General features: G+C 39.4%; 1 protein-coding gene across 2 annotated transcripts in view; it reads left to right on the plus strand.

Moving 5' to 3' along the window:
- Positions 1-19,684, plus strand: part of FIG4 (FIG4 phosphoinositide 5-phosphatase) — a 135,706-nt gene that overhangs the window by 70,965 nt on the left and 45,057 nt on the right. For both annotated transcript variants that reach the window (XM_024248836.3, XM_054557993.2), the window contains exons 12-16: positions 734-850; positions 2,575-2,620; positions 3,638-3,786; positions 5,351-5,517; positions 15,595-15,733. In XM_024248836.3, coding sequence (XP_024104604.1) covers positions 734-850; positions 2,575-2,620; positions 3,638-3,786; positions 5,351-5,517; positions 15,595-15,733 — 618 coding nt within the window. The remainder of the gene's footprint in view (positions 1-733; positions 851-2,574; positions 2,621-3,637; positions 3,787-5,350; positions 5,518-15,594; positions 15,734-19,684) is intronic.

Raw genomic sequence — 19,684 nt, forward strand, 5'->3', positions numbered from 1 at the left:
ATTTTTTGTTGTTGTTGTTGTTTTTGTTCCTGTTTTTGTTTTTTGAGACAGAGTCTCACTCTGTTGCCCAGGCTGGAGTGCAGTGGCGCAATCTTGGCTCATTGCAAACTCCACCTCCCAGGTTCACGCCGTTCTCCTGCCTTAGCCTCCCAAGTAGCTGGGACTACAGGCACCCTCCACCACGCCCGGCTAATTTTTTATATTTTTAGTGGAGATGGGGTTTCGCCATGTTGGCCAGGCTGGTCTCGAACTCCTGACCTTAAGTGATCCACCCGCATTGGCCTCCCAAAGTACTGGGATTACAGGCGTGAGCCACTGCACCCAGCTGCCATTCATATTATTTTCCAGTTTTTTCTTCTCTGCCACCTGCACTGTGCATGGTGCTCTTTTCACAGCCGTTTTATGAATGTATATTGACTTGACAACTCTTGAGGAGTGAAAGGCTTTGGAGAGGCTCAGGCAGGGATGTTATATGCCAAGATTAAGGATCACCAATATTTGATATTAAGTTGCAGGTCTTTTGTGTCTCTTTCACATCAAATGTTCCTGGTTACTGGGTACACATTATATTCTAGACATTGTTACATGTTTCTATCAAGCACCAGCCAAGAGATTTTAAAAATTACATCCTTAAATATCATTGCTATAGACTTTACTGGATTTAGATATAAGGATAAATATATATTAAAACTTGGCTTCTTCTCACTTTTCTCATTCTTCCTTCTCTCCTCAGCAAGCTGTGTAATGTTCTTGATCGACTAAATGTGATTGCAGAAAGTGTGGTGAAGAAAACAGGTTTCTTTGTAAACCGCCCTGATTCTTACTGTAGCATTTTGCGGCCAGATGAAAAGTATGTATGGTGTTTTAAAACTTATAATAAATCATGATTTTTGCTCTTATGGGTATTCTAAATAGAGCAGTTTGTACTACTTGGAAATTGGATGAATTTAGTCCTGCGGGGAGGCACACTGCTCACATGACTGAGTACTGACTGTTCACTGGGGCATGGGAATTCCTTTGGTGGTTACCTGCATACCTTGAGATGTAAGCCATGGGATCGGCATCTCTTGCTTCATAGAACAAATGTTACATAAAATATTTCTGTGAGTAAAATTTTCAACAGTGAACTCTATTTTTCAGTATTGAATAGAAACACATTTTTTTCTTATAGATTACATACTAACATTTTTATAAAAATAGTATTATTGTATTATAGTTATTTGCTCACAAATCTTTCATTACTATTTTGGGAGCTTCTTCAGATCAACGATTTATGCTTTATCTTTTAAGAAACCAATACTATGTATTTATGGCATTTTATTTTCAGTTAATGTAGTTAACTACAATCATAAGACAACAAAAAAGAACTAACCACTAGTGTATATGTCTTTGGAAGTAATCCCTTTGTTATAGTTTGCATTGTTTGCACTTGTTTATTGTTTGAATTTTAGGGTACCCATGACAGGGGTCCCCCAAGACTACTCCCAGATTTCAGAGATTCACTAGGAGAACTGAAAGGACTCCGCCTATTGTATTTTGGCTATAATTTATTATGGTGAAAGGATATAAAGTGACATTAACAGAGGGAAAAGGCAAAAGGGGCAAAGTCCAGAGGAAACCAGGCACAAGCTTCCAGAGTCTTCTCCTCAGTGGAGTTGCATAGAACACACTTAATTCCCCAAGAAACAGGTTGTGAAGCATGGGTGAAGTGTTGCCAGCCAAGGAAGCATGTTTTTTTTACTGGAGGCTGGTCACATAGGCAGCCTTTGCCTGGCATACACCAAAATTCTTGACTTCCAGAGGGAAAGAAGGTATTCAGGAAAAACTGTATTATTTCTACAAACCATTTCAGCACAGTGAGTCACTCTTATCAGTTCTGGGAATGGTGGAAACCCTCCTGAAATTTAAGTTCCCAGACATTGGCCAAGGGCCAACCTTATAAGCAGGACTTTCTAGGGATAGCAGTTAGGCCTGTTAGGTTAACTCTTTTCTGCACAGCACCTTCTTTTAAATAATTAAAATATTAACGTCATCTATAGTATTTCATAACAAAACATATTCCTATGTATTCATTGCACATGGAGAAAATAAGTAGTCTCTAAAAGGAAATCTGCAAAACCAACCAAAGAAATATAACAAAGCCTCCATGAATAAAAGCTGGGGGAGGTAGAGAATCCTAATGTTGAGCTGGGAAGGCTAAGACTTGGAAGATTTTCTTAGAAAGATGCCCTACAATTATTATTCATGTGTATAGAGACCAAACAGGAATTGGGTTTGAATGAAAGCAAGGGAGATTTTGGTTGAGCATGGGTAACAAAATGCCAGAGTGGGCACTTGGGCAAATTAAAATGCCCCTTTCCTGGACTGTCTTTGAGGAGAGTGTGGTAAGCAGTCTGCCTCAGTTATTTGCATGTTCACTTACCTGAAAGAATGAGAGTAGGCAGGAGCAGCTGATTTTTCAGGAGCCTTCAGCTCTTTTACTTTAATTCTATGATTCTTAACAAGGAGCTGGTACCGAAAATAAATATTTATTCTGCCATTAAGTTTTTTAAAAGTGTTTATTTTTAAACATAGGTGGAATGAACTAGGAGGATGTGTGATTCCCACTGGTCGCCTGCAGGTATGCACAATATTATAATTTGTAATGAATAGAGTCTGTATCCATTGTGTACTGTATGTTTTCTGTAAGCAATCATGGAGAGACCTGTATCTTATTTAATGCAGAATTATTATTTGAGAGTGATTGTTAAAAGCCTTACTTCTAGTCTTTAATGGTTTGTGAAAAATGTATAGCTGGCTGGGTGCGGTGGCTCACGCCTGTAATCCCAACACTTTGGGAGGCCGGGGCGGGCAGATCACAAGATCAGGAGATCGAGACCATCCTGGCTAACATGATGAAACCCCGTCTCTACTAAAAATACAAAAAATTATCCGGGCTTGGTGGCATGCACCTCTAGTCCCAGCTACTTGGGAGTCTGAGGCAGGAGAATCGCTTGAATCTGGGAGGCGGAGGTTGCAGTGAGGCGAGATCGTGCCGCTGCACTCCAGCCTGGGTGACAGAGCAAGACTCTGTCTCAAAAAGAAAAAAAAAAAAGAAAAACGTGTAGCTGAAATAATATGTCCTATGGATTTTTTCTATATATTAAATGTTATTACTAGAAATAGAAACACAAACAGGAACATGAAAAGAATAAATTAGAGTGACTTTGGAAAAGAAGCCAAGTGTATATACTATGTATGTTAACTATGCTTTAAGAATGATATGGCCCTAGCCACTGAATATTTACGTTGTATAATAAGGAGATAGGTCAGAAAAAAGCCCATATTTTGCTAATTGGTACATGTAGAAATTGTTAGCTATTTGTTTTATTTTGTTAAACTAACAAAGTAAATTCAAATATAGACCAGAAGATTTAATGATGCTGTTACAGCAATATATAACCTTATGCAACTTTAAACATGTTCTTCATTATTTTGACTTTACACAAAACTGAATAATATTTGTTCAGGAATAATACCTGCCCACAGACTTTTTTTTTTTTTTTTTTTTTTTTTTTTGCTTAAAGAAATCTAAAGTAGTATGGAAGTTCTTTGGTGATGGAATAATGATTGAAAATCTTAAGGTATTTCTCTTTAGACTGGCATCCTTCGAACCAACTGTGTGGACTGTTTAGATCGCACCAACACAGCACAGTTTATGGTGGGAAAATGTGCTCTGGCCTATCAGCTGTATTCACTGGGACTGATTGACAAACCTAATCTACAGTTTGATACAGATGCGGTTAGGTAAGTCTTAATTTTTGCTATTTGAATTCTGATAATGGCAGAAGGCAAACCTGGTTACTAAAAAGATTTTTTTATGAAAGTGTTTCTACTTTTAACTTCTCAAAAATTATGTTGCTAGAAAACATTATTAAAACTAATTCTGTTTTTCTTATATTTTCTTCTAGTAGTTTTATAGTTTTTGGTCTTATGTTTAAGTCTTTAATCTGTCTTGAGTTGGTTTTTGTATACGATGAGAGACAGGGGTTCAGTTTCATTCTTCAGCATATGAATATCCAATTTTCCCAGCACCCATTTGTTGTAGAGGGTGTCCTTTCCCCAGTGGATGTTCTTGGTGTCTTAGAATAAATATTTCTATTAAAAATTTGTGTATTCTTGCCATGGTTTGGGCTTTGGGTTTTTCTTTTGTTGTTGTTGTTGTTTTTGCTTGTGTTCATTATGAATAAACACCACATTCTTTAGATAAATCCAAAGTATTTAGACAAACTAGTGGGCATTGTTTTAAAACAAATCCAGATGGCATTTTAAAAAAGAGTACTGTGTCTTCATACATACTAAAAATCTAATATGTATAAAAGATTGTTTCTTCATTAAGGATTACTATTTCTTCACTGTCTATTGGATCTGTGACAGTCCATGAAGTATTATTTTTTGAAAATACAATTAATGATAGCTGATACTGGTCGTCGGAAATTGTCATAAAGGCTCAGCTGAGGAAAGTAATCAGTTTCCAAATGGCCACACCAACAGATATCACTGCACTGGAAATATTAACAGACACTTGAAGAAACACAAGTTTCAAAAGTACATATCTAAAAAAGAATATGGTTTCTTAGTCTGCTGTGATCTGAATGTTTGTGTCTTCCCTAACTAAGTTCATATGTTGAAATCCTAACCCCCAAACGAATGGTATTAGGAGGTGGGACCTTTGGAGAATGAGTAGAGCTGAGAGGAACCGTCATGACTGGGACTGGTGTCCCAGTCATGGGAGAGCTAGCTAGCCCCTTCCATCACGTGAGGACACAGTGAGAAGACCATCTGTGACCTAGGAAATGGGCGCTCACCAGACGCTACATCTACCAGCTCCTTGATCTTGTACTTCCCAGCCTCCAGAAATGTGAGAAATGTTTGCTGTTTATAAGCCACCCAGTTAATGGTGTCTTGTTGCAGCAGCTCGAATGGACTGACACTGTGACAGGAACATATTCTTTTTTCAGAGGCAATTCAGAGAGCACAGTACATTCTGTTACGGGAGGTGAATTGCTCTGGCAGGCTGCAGAAAGTTAGGAGTCTTTAAGTATGGTTAGAAACAACCTGGTCTGGCTTTGGTGGGCCATGTTTTTGGTGCCTCTGCTTCCATTTTAGTGTTTTCTATGGCTTTGGTGTTTACTGGAATATCACTCTAAAATATATTAGCATTTGCATTTATTTGCAAGATGTTGGAGAATCTAACTTGAAAGGCTCAGAAGAATTTTTAAAGTATAAGACTTGTTTGGAGTTTGGCTAAGTAAATAACTTGTGCTTTGATTTTGGTGAAATTCTTTAATGCAGGTTTTTCTTTTTTTAGGTTATTTGAGGAACTCTATGAAGATCATGGTGATACCCTATCCCTTCAGTATGGTGGTTCTCAACTTGTTCATCGTGTGAAAACCTACAGAAAGATAGCACCATGGACCCAGCACTCCAAAGACATCATGCAAACCCTGTCTAGATATTACAGCAATGCTTTTTCAGGTAATTGTGAAATAATAGCTATTTTTAAGACTTACTCTGAAATGCATTTTTTATACGTCTTTTAAAGCTATCTGGCTAAGTAAAATTAAAATTAAATATTTTAAAAGTTTAAATAAAACAGTCTGTCACTTAGAAAGTGCTCAGTAAATATTTGTCCAATAAATGAATGAATAAACATTTGTATTTTAAATAGCACACTTTTGCATTTTGGCACCCATAATTAGAGTTTTTATATAATGCAACACACTTTAATTCCTTGGCTTCTGTCTCTTTCTATTTTTCTGCTTGCAGTATATAGATAAAATTTTTTGAGGGTGTTGAGTCATTTTTTTAAATAGGGTTCAAAGTCTCGACAATTGTCTAAGAGTGTAAATATCACTGAATTTTTTAAATGTCAACTAGAAACAAATTGTGATATTAGCACTAAATTATACTCATTAGATTCGACTGTTTTATGACTTGTGAATACTACATGTAACAGGGTGTTGAAATGGTGCTTTTCCTGCCTCCATTCTGATGGAATTGCCAATACAATAGGTATCACAGACCAAAGTGATTGTGAGACAAACCCCCATGCACAGAATTTATGAAGGAAGTGCTCAGTGATTGATTTCATGAGTCTTCAGCCCTTGTACCAGATTAAGGATAGAAAAGTTTACAGGATATGGAGAAGATTAGTAAAGAGGTCCTTGGGGCTGGGCGTGGTGGCTCATGCCTGTAATCCCAGCACTTTGGGAGGCTGAGGCGGGCAGATCACAAGGTCAGGAGATCGAGACCATCCTGGCTAACATGGTGAAACCCCATCTCTACTAAAAAAAAATACAAAAATTAGCCAGGCGTGGTGACGGGGGCCTGTAGTCCCAGCTACTTGGGAGGCTGAGGCTGGAGGATGGCACGAACCCCGGAGGCAGAGCTTGCAGTGAGCCAAGATCGCACCACTGCACTCCAGCCTGGGCAACAGAGCAAGATTCCATCTCAGAAAAAAAAAAAAAAAGGTCCTTAGGAGTGAACTATTGCCTGCAATAACACCCACCCTCAGTGAAAGAGAGTGGGCTTCAACAGGACTCTGGGTAAGCTTGACATGGTATCCTGCTGTTGAAGAGACGCAGCATGTAGGCCTTGGACTGTTGCACAGCAGATCTGAAGCAGAGGGATGGGCTGAGGAGAGTGTGCCACATTGGGAATTGTCTGCGTTCCTCCAGTTGGGTGGGCCAAAGGATGCTTGAGTGTTGACTGGTAACCGGATGTGGGCCTCATGGAGGAGGGTGCCAGCATGGGGTTGGCCTGGGTCCTGGCCAGTAAGGCCCCTGGAAGGTTGGCCTGGGTCCTGGCCAGTAAGGCCCCTGGAAGGACAGAGAGACCTTAGCAGCAAGATCCAGGAGGTAAATACTGGATACCTAAGGAGCCAAGGAAGGAGTTACAAGAAACTGCCTGATAAAAGGGAATTGTAAGAGAGTCCCCAGTGCTGGCAGCTTCAGAAGCATCTGGGAAAGCATCCATCAGAGTCAGCTGTCCACATTTTCTAGGCCCAGAGAGTTTGCAAAGCTGGTCTCTTATGCTCCTATCCAACTGTATTAGTTTTCTGTGCTGTGTAACAAATGACTATAAACGTAGCAGCTTAAAACAGTACACATGCATTACCTCGCAATATCTGTGCATCAGAAATTTATGCACAACTTAACTGGGTCCCCTGCTTAGGGTCTCTCAAGGCTGCCATTGAGAAAGAACCTCTTCCCAGCCCACGTGTTGGCAGAATTCAGTTCCTTGTGGCTGTAGGACTCATAGCAGCGTGCTTCTTCACAGCTGACAATAGAATGAGTGTGCTAGCAAGACTGAGTCTCATAAATGTAATGTAATAATAGGAGTGACATCCCATCATCTTTGCCATATTTCTTTGGTCAGGAGCAAATCATAGGTGCCTCTGTCCACACACACGGGGGAAATCCACATCCATTTCCTAGGGCTGCTGTATCAAAACAGCACAAACCGGTGGCTCAAAACAATAGAAATGTATTGTCTTGCAGTTCTGGAGGCTAGGAGTCTGAAATCTAAGTGTTGACAGGGCCATGCTCCCTCTGAAAACCCAGAGAGGAGAATCCTTACCGTCTGCTTCTGTCATGGGCTAATACATACATATCCCTCAGGGTGTATATCACCATGAAAAAGGGCATCTGTTCTTTTGCCCTCTCCTGTGGTCATTGTCCCTGTAATAGGGGTCATTATTCCTGTAATAGGGGTCATTATTGACATTTAAGGATCAAATAATGTGCTTTTTTTTTTTTTTTGAGACGGAGTCTCGTTCTGTCCCCAGGCTGGAGTGCAGTGGTTCAAACTCGGCTCACTGCAAACTCCGCCTCCCGGGTTCAAGCGATTCTCCTGCCTCAGCCTCCCGAGTGTAATGTGCTTTTTAATAAGACTAGAGGACAGACAGAATGACTGTATAGCTGTCCATGTTTAAAAAAGAAAGGAGTAATATAGAAGATAAAGATAGTCTGAGAAAATGATGTGCACAAATGGAAAGGTAAGGCAAAATTATGCACAACTGAAAGAGGAACTACTATGAAAGGAATGATTTTATGAATAATGTGGCTAAAACAGGCTTCTTTATTTTAAGAAGCATGATATCATTGGGGTGTACAACTTATTTTTAAATTACAATGGGTATTATATAATGGTGACAATATAGAAGAATTTTCTTTAAACCACTCAAGACAACTTTGCAAAACTTAATCAGTCTTCTCATGTTATGCCTCTGGGCTAGGCAGGAACATGCTGATTAACTAGATTAAAAAAAAAAAAGCGCTGGGCACAGTGGCTCACACTTGTAATCCTGCACTTCGGGAGACCAAGACAGGAGGACTGCTTGGCCCAGGAGTTTGAGACCAGCCTGGGCAACGTAGTGAGATCCCATCTCTGCAACAAATACAAAAATTAACTGGGCATGGTAGTGCACACCTGTAGTCCCAGCTATGTGAGAGCCTAAGGGCAGAGGATCCCCTGAGCCCAGGAGTTCGAGGCTGCAGTGAACTATGATCATTCCATTGTACTCTAGCCTGGGTGACAGAGTGAGACTGTCTCTCAAAAAACAAGCAAACAAAAGCAATTAGAATAGTGAAATTAGGTTGTTAGGAATTTTACCCTTGGATTATGTGGATGGACTGATGCTATGGGGTCAACTCACCTGACCCTTTTTTCTATTCATTTTAAAAACTGTTCTTGAGCCTTCACATGCTAGCATGCATGTTGGTCTAGGAAGCACCTTTTAGTTTTTAATATAACTAGTTACATAGGGAGTTGGAGGATGCTTTACAGGGAAAGCATAGGTATCTCTTCAGATGTTAGGGAGAGCTTTTAATTCCCTTAAGGGCCTCGCTAAGCTCTTTCTATATTTTTTTTTAAATGCAAATTTTTAAGCCTGGATTTTCTTGCTGAAGCTTGTTGAATTTAAATCCTATTATAAAAAAAAGATAAGAAACCTACAGCAGTTAATAATAGATCTGCTGTATATATGTGTGTGTGTGTATATATATATGCCTAACATAAATATGTACACCCACATGCATGTGCATAATTTAAATGTAGTGAATGTGTGTATGCATGCATGGAGGAGAATCATGTTCTCAACAGGGATCTAAAGAGAAAAGCTCCCAAGGTGTGTTAGGTCGTTTTTGCGTTGCTATAAAGAAATACCTGAGACTGAGTAATTTCATAAAGAAGAGAGGTTGAGTTGGCCCATGATTTTGCAGGCTGTACAGGAAACATGGTGCCATTATCTTCTCAGTTTCTAGGGTGGGCCTCAGGGAACTTTTAATCCTGGCAGAAGAAGGGGGAGCAGGTGTCTCACCTGGCAAGAGGTGAAGGGAAGGAGGTGTCACACACTTTTAAACAACCAGATCTCTTGAGAACTCACTATCGCAAGGAATGCATCAACCCAAACACCTTCCACCAGACTCCATCTCCAACATTGTGGATTACATTTCAACACCAGAGTTCGGCAGAGACAAATATCCACACTATATCACAGGGTCAGGATTTCAAAGCTTATCACGCGTGGAAGACAGTGATCCCAGAAGATGGTGCTGAGGTGGCTTCACCTGGCCTTATGATAGTACTCTAAAGGACTGCCAGCAGTTTCTTCCCCTTTCTGCTCACTGCTGAAAGAGGGACATCAAAGGGAACATGCTGAGAACATTTTAATTTATCAAGAATAGTGAGATAGCCTTCTGAGGTTATCCTTCAAACAGCAGATTGTGAGTGAATAAGCTGTATTTGGCAATAGCAGAAATAAAACAGTTGGAAAAATGTTTTGTTTTAATAACGTTTGTTTTAATACCCTTGGTAACTTTTCTTAAAGCCCAACTCTTCACCTCTTCTGCAACCAAAGCAGTTATACATGGCAAGAGAAAAGTTTGTAATTTATTACTCTTAAACAGACTACAATTCTCCAAAGGACAACTGACTGTCCTGTGACATTTCCATAGTAAGTTCATTCTTCCACTCTCCAAAATGACTATTTCATGACTTGTCCTCTCTCCTTAAAGCTACAACACCTCAGTCTCATCTGATGACCTTGCTTCATGCTTCAGTGAGAAAATAAGTTATTGGAAGGGAACTTCCTCTAATTCTTTTTTTTTTTTTTTTTTTTTTTTGAGACGGAGTCTCACTCTGTGGCCCAGGCTGGAGTGCAGTGGCGCTATCTCAGCTCACTGCAAGCTCCACCTTCTGAGTTCATGCCATTCTCCTGCTGCAGCCTCCCAAGTAGCTGGGACTACAGGCGCCCGCCACCGCGCCTGGCTAATTTTTTGTATTTTTAGTAGAGACGGGGTTTCACCGTGTTAGCCAGGACTTCCTCTAATTCTTACCATCAAATGCAGAGGGTGTCCTTTTCTGCACCCATAATTTCTACCCTATATTATATTACAATGCTTGTGGTGGCCCTGCTCCATCATAAGTCAAGCCTTGCCTTTTTCTTTGAATCCCATGCCTTCTTGTGTTCCCTAACTATATGCTTGTTGCTGTACATCATTGGTTTCTCCGTCTCTAACGCATCATTGCCATTAACATAAAAGCACACCTTAGCATTTTCCATCCACCCTTTCCAGCTATCCCTAATCGCACATGCCCCTCCAGCCACTCCTATTTTTCTGCTCTCATGAGCAAAACCTCTTGAAAGGGTTGTCTCCACCCTGTTCTCTCCACCTGCTCCACTTGGCAACTGCCCTGCCATGACACTGAAACTGTGCTTGTCCGGGTTACCAACAATTCCCACATTGCCAAATCTAATGTTTACTCTTCTGACTCCATCTTACTCAACCTTTCAATAACTTTCATCACAGTTGACCACTTCCTCTTTCTTGAACTTCACTTTGTGAGATCTCTCAGTGGGATATTGAGATCTCTCTCAGTAGGAGAGAGTCTCAGTTTCCTATTGATTTCCCCTGCTGTGTTTCTAAACCCTTCTCTCTTTCCAATTTTGTCCTAGGGATATCACATTCGACTTTTGACCACCATGCATTTGACACTCAGATTTTTATCTCTAACTTTAACTTCTCATGAACTCCAGACTCATTTATCTAAATGTCTACCTAGTGTCTCCTCTGGGATATTGAATTAGTTTTTTGTTTTTTGTTTTTTCAGATGGAGTTTTGCTCTTGTTGCCCAGACTGGAGTGCAATGGCGCAGTCTCGGCTCACCACAACCTCCGCTTCCTGGGTTCAAGAGACTCCCCTGCCTCAGCCTTCCGAGTAGCTGGCATTACAAGCATGTGCCACCATGCCTAGCTGATTTTTATTTTTAGTAGAGACAGGGTTTCTCCATGTTGGTCAGGCTGGTCTTGAACTCCCGACCTCAGGTGATCTGCCTGCCTCAACTTCCCAAAGTGTTGGGATTACAGGTGTGAGCCACCATGCCTGGCCATTGAATTAGTTTTTTATCATTGCCATGACAAATTACTACAAACTCAGTGGTTTAAAACAATACCCATTATCTTAGAGTTTCTGAGGATCAGAAGTCTATGGACACAGCATTACTGAGCTGTATTCTCTGCTTAGGGTCTCACACGACTAGAGTAAAAGTGATGTCACATGACATTAAAATGAAGTCAAAATGTCAGCTGACCTGGGCTCTTAACTGGAGGCTTCCTGGCTCATTCTCATTGTTGGCAGAATTCCATGCAGCTATTGGACTGATGTCCCATGTCCTTGCTGGCAGTTGGCTGGGAGTCACTCTCAGTTCCTAGAGGCTGCTGCATTTCTTGGCTTGTGGCCTGCTCTATTTTAAAGCCTACCACAGTGCACCAAATACATCTTATGCTTCAAATCTCTCTGCCTTCCCCTCCTGCCTTCCTCTTCAGCCTCTAAAGGATTAATGTGATTACAGTGGACCCAACCAGATGATTTAGGATTTTTCTATCTTGCAGTTGATGATGAGTAACCTTAATTACATCTGCAAAGTCCTTTTTGCCATGTAGTAGAAAATATTCATGGTATGATACTAGGGAGCAAAGGTCTTGGAGGCCAAATTTCTTCCTACCACAGATATCTAACAAAATCACAAACTTACCATTTCTGAGACAGAAACTCTTGACTCTGTCTCAAGTCCGTTTCTCTACTTGTTTTTTCTACTTCGATACCCGTTGATCAATTCAGAAAACCTAGGAATTCTCCCTGCGTTACTTCTTTTCCTCATCACTGTTCCCCAATCCCATCTATGAACAAATCTTGTTGGTTATACCTCCAAACTAATATCTTCCGTGTTTCATCCCTACTTCTGACACGCTAGTCCACACAGCCACAGCTGTTATCTGGATGGCTGCAGGGGTTTGCTATTCTTGTTGTTTGTTTGTTTGAGTGAAGTCTTACCCTGCCACCCAGATTGGAGTGCAGTGGTGCTATCACAGCTTATTGCAGCCTTGATTTCCCAGACTCAAGTGGTTTTCCCACCTCAGCCTCCTGAGTAGCTGGGACCACACCCATCTAATTTTTATTTATTTATTTATTTATTTTTTTTTTTTTGTAGAGATAAGGTCTCCCTATGTTGCCCAGGCTGGTTCCTAACTCTGGGCTCAAGTGATCCTCCCTCTTTCCAGCCTTCCAAGTAGCTGGGACTATAGGCGTGTGCCACCATGCCCAGCTCATATTTTTTATTATTTTTGTAGAGACAGAATCTCCCTGTGTTCCCCAGGCTGGTCTCAATCTTGTGAGCTCAAGCAGTCTGCCTGCCTCGGCCTCCCAAAGTGCTGAGATTACAGGCATGAGCCTCCATGCCAGGCCATTTTTTCAACTACTAAAGTAATATATGTTAATTAAACAAAGTACAGAATAGCTCACAAATAAATCATATGATCCCCACCTTCCAGAGATAGCCACTTGTATATTTAGGAGAACATGATCCTTCTGGTTTTACTATACCTGTAATTTATAATCTGCTTTTGCTCTTTTAGATAATGTAACGAATCTTTATAACCTTAAATATTCTTCTGTAACATGATTTTTAGTAGCCCTATGGTACTCTATCTTTGAGAAGCATCATAATTTAGTTATTTGCTTTGTGCATTTAGAGTCGTTCTAAACAAACATCTTTGAACATATACCTTTTTGCATATTTTGATCTTATGAAAAGTTCAGAAGCAAATTTATTAGGTCAGAGGGTAAAAATAATTTTTAGGGCTTAAAATATCTATCTATATATATTATATAGATATATATTTGCCAAATTGCCTTTCAGAAAGGATGTAACAGTTAATGTTCCCCTTGGCAGAGTATGGGAGTGCCTATTTTGGAATGTATTTGCCAACTTAACAGGCAGAAAATGGTATGTTGTTCTAATTTGCATTTGATAGCTAGCAAAGTTGGATTTTTATATATCCATTGGCTGTTTCTGTTTCTTTTGAAAATTGTGTGTACCTGTTTTTCTATTAGGGGTTAATCTGTGTCTTTCCTACATTTAGTTGGTATTTATTTCAATGTCTGACGTGAGGTAGGGGTCTAACATCATTGTCCCTTCCGCCCCCACCCCAATGCTATTGTACTGTTTATTGAATAATACTTCCTTTCATTGCTGATTTCAGAGGACGCTGTATCATAAACTTAATATTAGAATAAGAGCTATTTCAGTTCAAAAATGAATTTTTTTCTCTAATGAAAAAGAATTGTTATATTTAAACCTGATCTATTTAAATATAGTGAGTAGCAAAATTGGCTAATGTTTAACCTGTTTGAATGGTATTTGAATGACGCATATTCTTTCTTCCCTTAAAGCACAATTAAACATAAAAGTGGCTAATCATTTTGCCCTCTTGTTATCCACAACCACAGAGAGCCTACCAGTTTTAAACCCTTGTTCATATCCAGAGTACCACCATCTTCCTGGAGGTGATTGTTTTATTTGCAGTCAGAAGTAGCCAGGAGAAGATCCTCGGGCTCATTAGGGCTGGCCTTATATCTCAAGCTTAGTAAGTGCCCGTAAACATCATACATGTATTTTCAGTTGCAGCAGCAGTACTTTCAAAAAGGCTTCTTTATGATCCTTTGAAAGAATATTCTTTTTTTGGCTATGTTTCTCACATCTTACATTTTACCATACTTGCTAAAAATTAAAGGTAACTGCTGTTAAAGGATGAAAGAAACTCCTAGAAAACATGGCTGAAAAGTGGAAAGCTTCTCTAGATTATATTAAGATATTTTGAGGTACTACGTAGAATGAACTATTAAGTGCTATTAAGGCTATTTAAGAAGCAGAAAGAATGTAATTACCATAAGAGCATCATGTTTACTTTTGTATTATGTAAAGAGGGTACAAATTGGGGCAGTAATGTATGCATTATTTAATGCTTGATGTTTTCTCTCAACAAGTGTAAAGAAAGTCCCCAAATGTGCTCAGCATATAAACATGTCCCTTTTTATATATTACTTTTAGCCTGAAAGGTAAGTGCTGTTTTAATGGAATGCTTCCTGTCTAATATCTGAAATACATGTTTGATGTACCATATTTCGTATTTCATTCATTTAGTTTTTCTGTAATGATCAAATAACCCAATGAGAACAATGTTGCTAATTTCAGGTATATCTTGTTCACTATAACTGTTGGAAGAAAATTGATTTTATAATAATGTTACCTTGTTCCAAATGCAGTCATTTCTACTGTGCTATCTTTTTAGTTCTATGCTCATTTTTGGAAAGAGGTTATTATTTATATTGTGGATGTCTGCCACAAACTTGAATATACAGGGCTCTGAGACAAGAATGGAAAGAAGGAAATGAGGAGAAAGAACGAAGGACACTAGGGAGGAGAATGTAGAATGGGATGGGTGGTTCATGAGACCACTTCAGTGCATATTATCATTTTTACCAAAAGATAATTAGGAAAAGGAAGAGGAAGTAAAACACACACAGAGTCACTTTTGTTACTTCATAGTATAGTTTAAAAGGTAACTTTGGAATGCTTGAATAGTTAGAATGAGGCTGTTATCATGTGCCTTCTTTGCCTTCATTTTCAACCACAAAAGAGAATGGGCCAGGCTCACAGCTGACAGGGACAAAATGTGTTGTAAACATTGTCTCTGTTAAAGAAAGGGAGAGTATCTTTTCAAGGATTAAAAGTGGAGACAATGCAACTGACTTGTTCAAGGTTGTGCAACAGAATATGGATAGAAATTGGGTCATTTTATTTGTCTCTGAAGTCTCTGTCTTTGCAATAAAGTGAAGATACATTTACTTCAGGTAAAATAACAAATGGTGAGGATATATTTTCATTTTAAAAATAAAATTGCTATCTAAGGTATTTACTATCTGAGTTCTTAAAGATGTTTAAGTGTCTCCAAATTCAACAAGCAGTTTATGTTCGCTATCATCTGTATATTTTATGAGAGGTATGGAACAAAGTGGAAACATTTTGAAGCAAGATTTTAATTCTGCTCCAAATCTTGGTAGCACTTATGTGTGTGTGTATGAAGTATTTGTATTTGTATGTATTTGAAGTATAAATACTACTTTTGTACCACTATCCTCCTAAGAAAATATTCTCTTGAGTTATATATATCAGTAATGGATTTTCTGAAATATATATTTTGCTTTTTAGATGCTGATAGACAAGATTCCATTAATCTCTTCCTGGGAGTTTTCCATCCCACTGAAGGGAAACCTCATCTCTGGGAGCTTCCAACAGATTTTTATTTGCATCACAAAAATACCATGAGACTTTTGCCAACAAGAAGAAGGTATTTTTCTTCCTAGTCTGTAATATAAACTCCCATTTGGTGTTATTTTGAATATGAGATACTTTTCATTTTGAGAAATCATAGGCTAAAGTAGTCAGTTTTATTTTATTTTTTAAAATTTTTAAAATTTTTTGTGGGTAAGTAGTAGGTGTATATATTTATGGGGTACATGAGGTGTTTTGATACAGGCTGCAATGGGAAGGAAGCACATCATGGAGAGTGGGGTATCCATCCTCCTATGCATAAAGCAGTCAGTTTGGCCACATGCTTGCCATGAGTTCCGTACTACTGATGTCCTGATAGTAGGTTGGGGAAAATGTGGTTAGCAATTGTTGTTTTGCATTTTCTCTAAGATATGAAGCTTCAGAACTTCATTGTTAAACAGAAGTTGTAGATCCACTAAAGCAAACCAACAGTATCATCTTTGAGTGTTTCCTACAAACTTGAAACTCTCAAGGACTCTAAGATGCAGAGAGTCAGTCTTAGATTTTTCAAGTGTGACAGCTAAGCAGCATGTACCTTGTAATTCCAATATTCTGTCCTCCAGGAAACAACCAGTCTCAGTGACACTGGGAAGACGGGAAGCTAGAGCAGTGCTACTAGCTAGCGTCAGATAACCACTTTCATGTCCCCACCACTCACATGCTTGAGTCACTTGCCAGTACAGGTTATTTTGAGTACAGTTAAATTGGTAATATAATATTCTCAGAAGAAACAAACAGTTTACCTGAAGCAGTTTAGTGTGATGCTCTGTGGTGTGAGCCTCAGGATCAGGTAGAGTTGAGTTGGAATCTCTGCAGTTCTGTGACCTGGGTCGAGTAATTTAAACTCTCTAAGCCTTATTTTCCTTATCTGAAAATGTAAATGCCTGGATACACCTCACAGAGTCATTATGAGGATTTAATGAGGAGGCTTTTTAGTGTTTTTAATGAGGAGTCACGTACTATAATAATATAATCAATTTTGCCACATGAACAAAATTTTTTACGTATCATACATGAGGTTAGAGCCTAGTCCATTGCACTCAAAGGCCTCTAATGTCAAGTTCTCCCATCGTGCTTTTTTCTTACAGCATCAGTTTGATAGAGCCCTAATTTCCTACCAGGCCGGGCGCGGTGGCTCATGCCTGTAATCCTAACACTTTGGGAGGCCAAGGCGGGAGGATTACCTGCAGTCAGGAGTTCGAGACCAGCCTGGTCAACATGGTGGAACCCCATCTCTACTACAAAAAAAAAATACAAAAAATAGCTAGGCATGGTGGTACATGCCTGTAATCCCAGCTACTTGGGAGGCTGAGGCAGGAGAATCACTTGAGCCCAGGAGGCAGAGGTTGTCGTGAGCCGAGATCGTGCCATGGCACTCCAACCTGGGCAACAAGAGCAAATCTCTGTCTCAAAAAAAAAAAAAAAAAAAAAAAATCCCTACCAAACACTACAGGAATCATTGCCAGTCTGTGCTAATTGTGTGTATGGGACCATGAACAACTGACAAAGTTGCAAGTACAGCTCTTGTGTTGTTTGTTTTTTTGGAGACAGAGTCTCACTCTGTGGCCCAGGCTGGAGTGCAGTGGCACCATCTTGGCTCACTGCAAGCTCCGCCTCCCAGGTTCACGCCATTCTCCTGCCTCGGCCTCCCAAGTAGCTGGGACTACAGGCACCCGCCACCACACCCAGCTAATTTTTTTGTATTTTTAGTAGAGACGAGGTTTCACTGTGTTAGCTAGGATGGTCTCGATCTCCTGCCCTCGTGATCTGCCCGCCTTGGCCTCCCAAAGTGCTGGGATTACAGGCGTGAGCCACCACGCCCGGCTTCTTGCAGTTGTTAAATTAAGTTCTGTTTTGCTTCAGGAATATTTAAAATATTTGGAAGGTCTCAGAGTTTGTATGTTTCTCAAATTTATTCTTATCAATGCATATTACTGGAATAACCAACTTAATACTTGAGCTTACGGTCCCTATAAATGGAGCACTGCTAATTTTTACATTAAATTTATTATTAATAAAATATTATTTACATGAATTTTTGCTGACAAAAAATTTGAAACTTTATTTGTTGAGAGATGAGTATAAATACCTATATTTATATTTACTGATGACAGTTAACTATAGGTAGATATGGTTGATTTTCTGAAATTTTGTATTACTTTAAAGTATTGAAGCTATTTAGATACAGCTTGGGAACAGCCATAACTCAATTTTCCACTGCAGAAATTAGCTATGTATTAAAAGCATAATTTAAACCTCTTGCTCACCTTGAGTTACATAACGAAGGCAGGTGGTTTGGGAGTTTATATGTGGGAAAAAAAGGAAGCTGGTATTACATCCCCATTTTCTAAAAAAGGAAATTGAGGTGCAGAGATAATGTCTTGGCTAAGATTATTCAGTTAGATGATTCAGTGAGAATCAGCTCTAAGCCTACCACTGAAAATAAAATTGTATCAAAGTAGATAATATGGCTTACTCAGTTGATTTAGATCTCCTTTTTCTGTTTGTTTGGCTTTTTTTTCTTCTAGAATGTCAAAATTCTGAAAACTATTTTTTGGTGTCGGGAAGAGGGAATTGATACTGTGCATAAACAATTTTTATAACTGTAAGATAAATTTCAGTGGGTTTTTTAAAAAACTTTCTAGTGTCACCCACCTGTACAGGTTATTTTGCTGACAGTTAAAGCAGCATTACAATTCTCAAAAGAAATGAACAGTTTACCCAGAGGCAGCAACAGGACAAGAGCACGGAGCTCAGGCTCACGTAGAGCTGAGCTGGAATTTCTGCAAGTGTGTGTGGCCTGCGACCCATTAACCTCTCAACCTCATTTTCTCACCTGTAGAATGGAGATGACTATACATACCTCACAGGGTCATTGAGGCTTAAATGGGAAAATATATGGAAAGTACTTAATACTAGGTCTGACACAGAATAAACCCTGTACTGAAGTAGCCAGGCTCTGGAAAGCCTGCCTCCAGTTAATACGTGGGTGACCTTGGGCAAGTCACTTAACTGGTCTCATTCTGTTTCCACATCATTAAAATAGAGACAATAATAGTACCTAATTTACAGCTTTCTCTGAGAATCAGATGAGATCATATAAATGGTTAGCACCTAGCGAATACAATAGGTGTTAGTATTGTTACTGTCTTTCGTTTGTTTGTTTTTGAGTCAGAGTCTGGCTCTGTCACCTAGGCTGGAGTGCAGTGGTGTGATCTCGGCTCACTGCAGCCTCTGCCTCCCAGGGCTCAAGCCGTTTTCTCACCTTAGCCTTCCAAGTTGCTAGGCCACAGTTGGACACCATCACACCCAGCTAATTTTTGTATTTTTGGTAGAGACTGGGTTTTGTCATGGTGCCCAGGCTGGCCTCCAACTCCTGGGCTCAAGCAGTCTGCCCATTTTGGCTCCCAAATTGCCGGGATTACAGGGATGAGCCACTGCACCTGACCTGTTACTATTCTTTAAGGAGATAACATTCCCTAGTTTTTAACATTTATTAAAGATCATATGGGATGCCCATAAAGTCTGGAAACTTAGATAATGTGACTTATTAATGTAATATTAATCAAGACTTTATTCATGAGTGTTTTGAAATTTGTGGCATGCTGTATCTTATACTGTGTCTATCAATGATACAAGAATGGTATAGATAATGGCGTGGCATATCTATGCCATGAAATAATATTTTTCTTGCACAATAAGGGAAGAGGGAATAAACCTAACTCTACCTAGAGTTCATTGAAACAAGGTCCTCTTGAGATAAGTACTTCGATGACACAAAATCTCACATTTATTGATCTGCCTAAAGCCACTAATTGAAGCTTTGTTCTGAATTTGATTAATATGGCATACAATCATCTAAGATTCCATCTAATGAACTGGTGTTTAGAATGTCACCAAGATGTTTTTAGGTATTAAGCATTAATTATTTCATTGACTCCTAGAGTTGGGAGATTTCTTCGCCTGC

Source organism: Pongo abelii, chromosome 5 (assembly GCF_028885655.2).
Source record: "Pongo abelii isolate AG06213 chromosome 5, NHGRI_mPonAbe1-v2.0_pri, whole genome shotgun sequence".
Classification (NCBI taxonomy): domain Eukaryota; kingdom Metazoa; phylum Chordata; class Mammalia; order Primates; family Hominidae; genus Pongo; species Pongo abelii.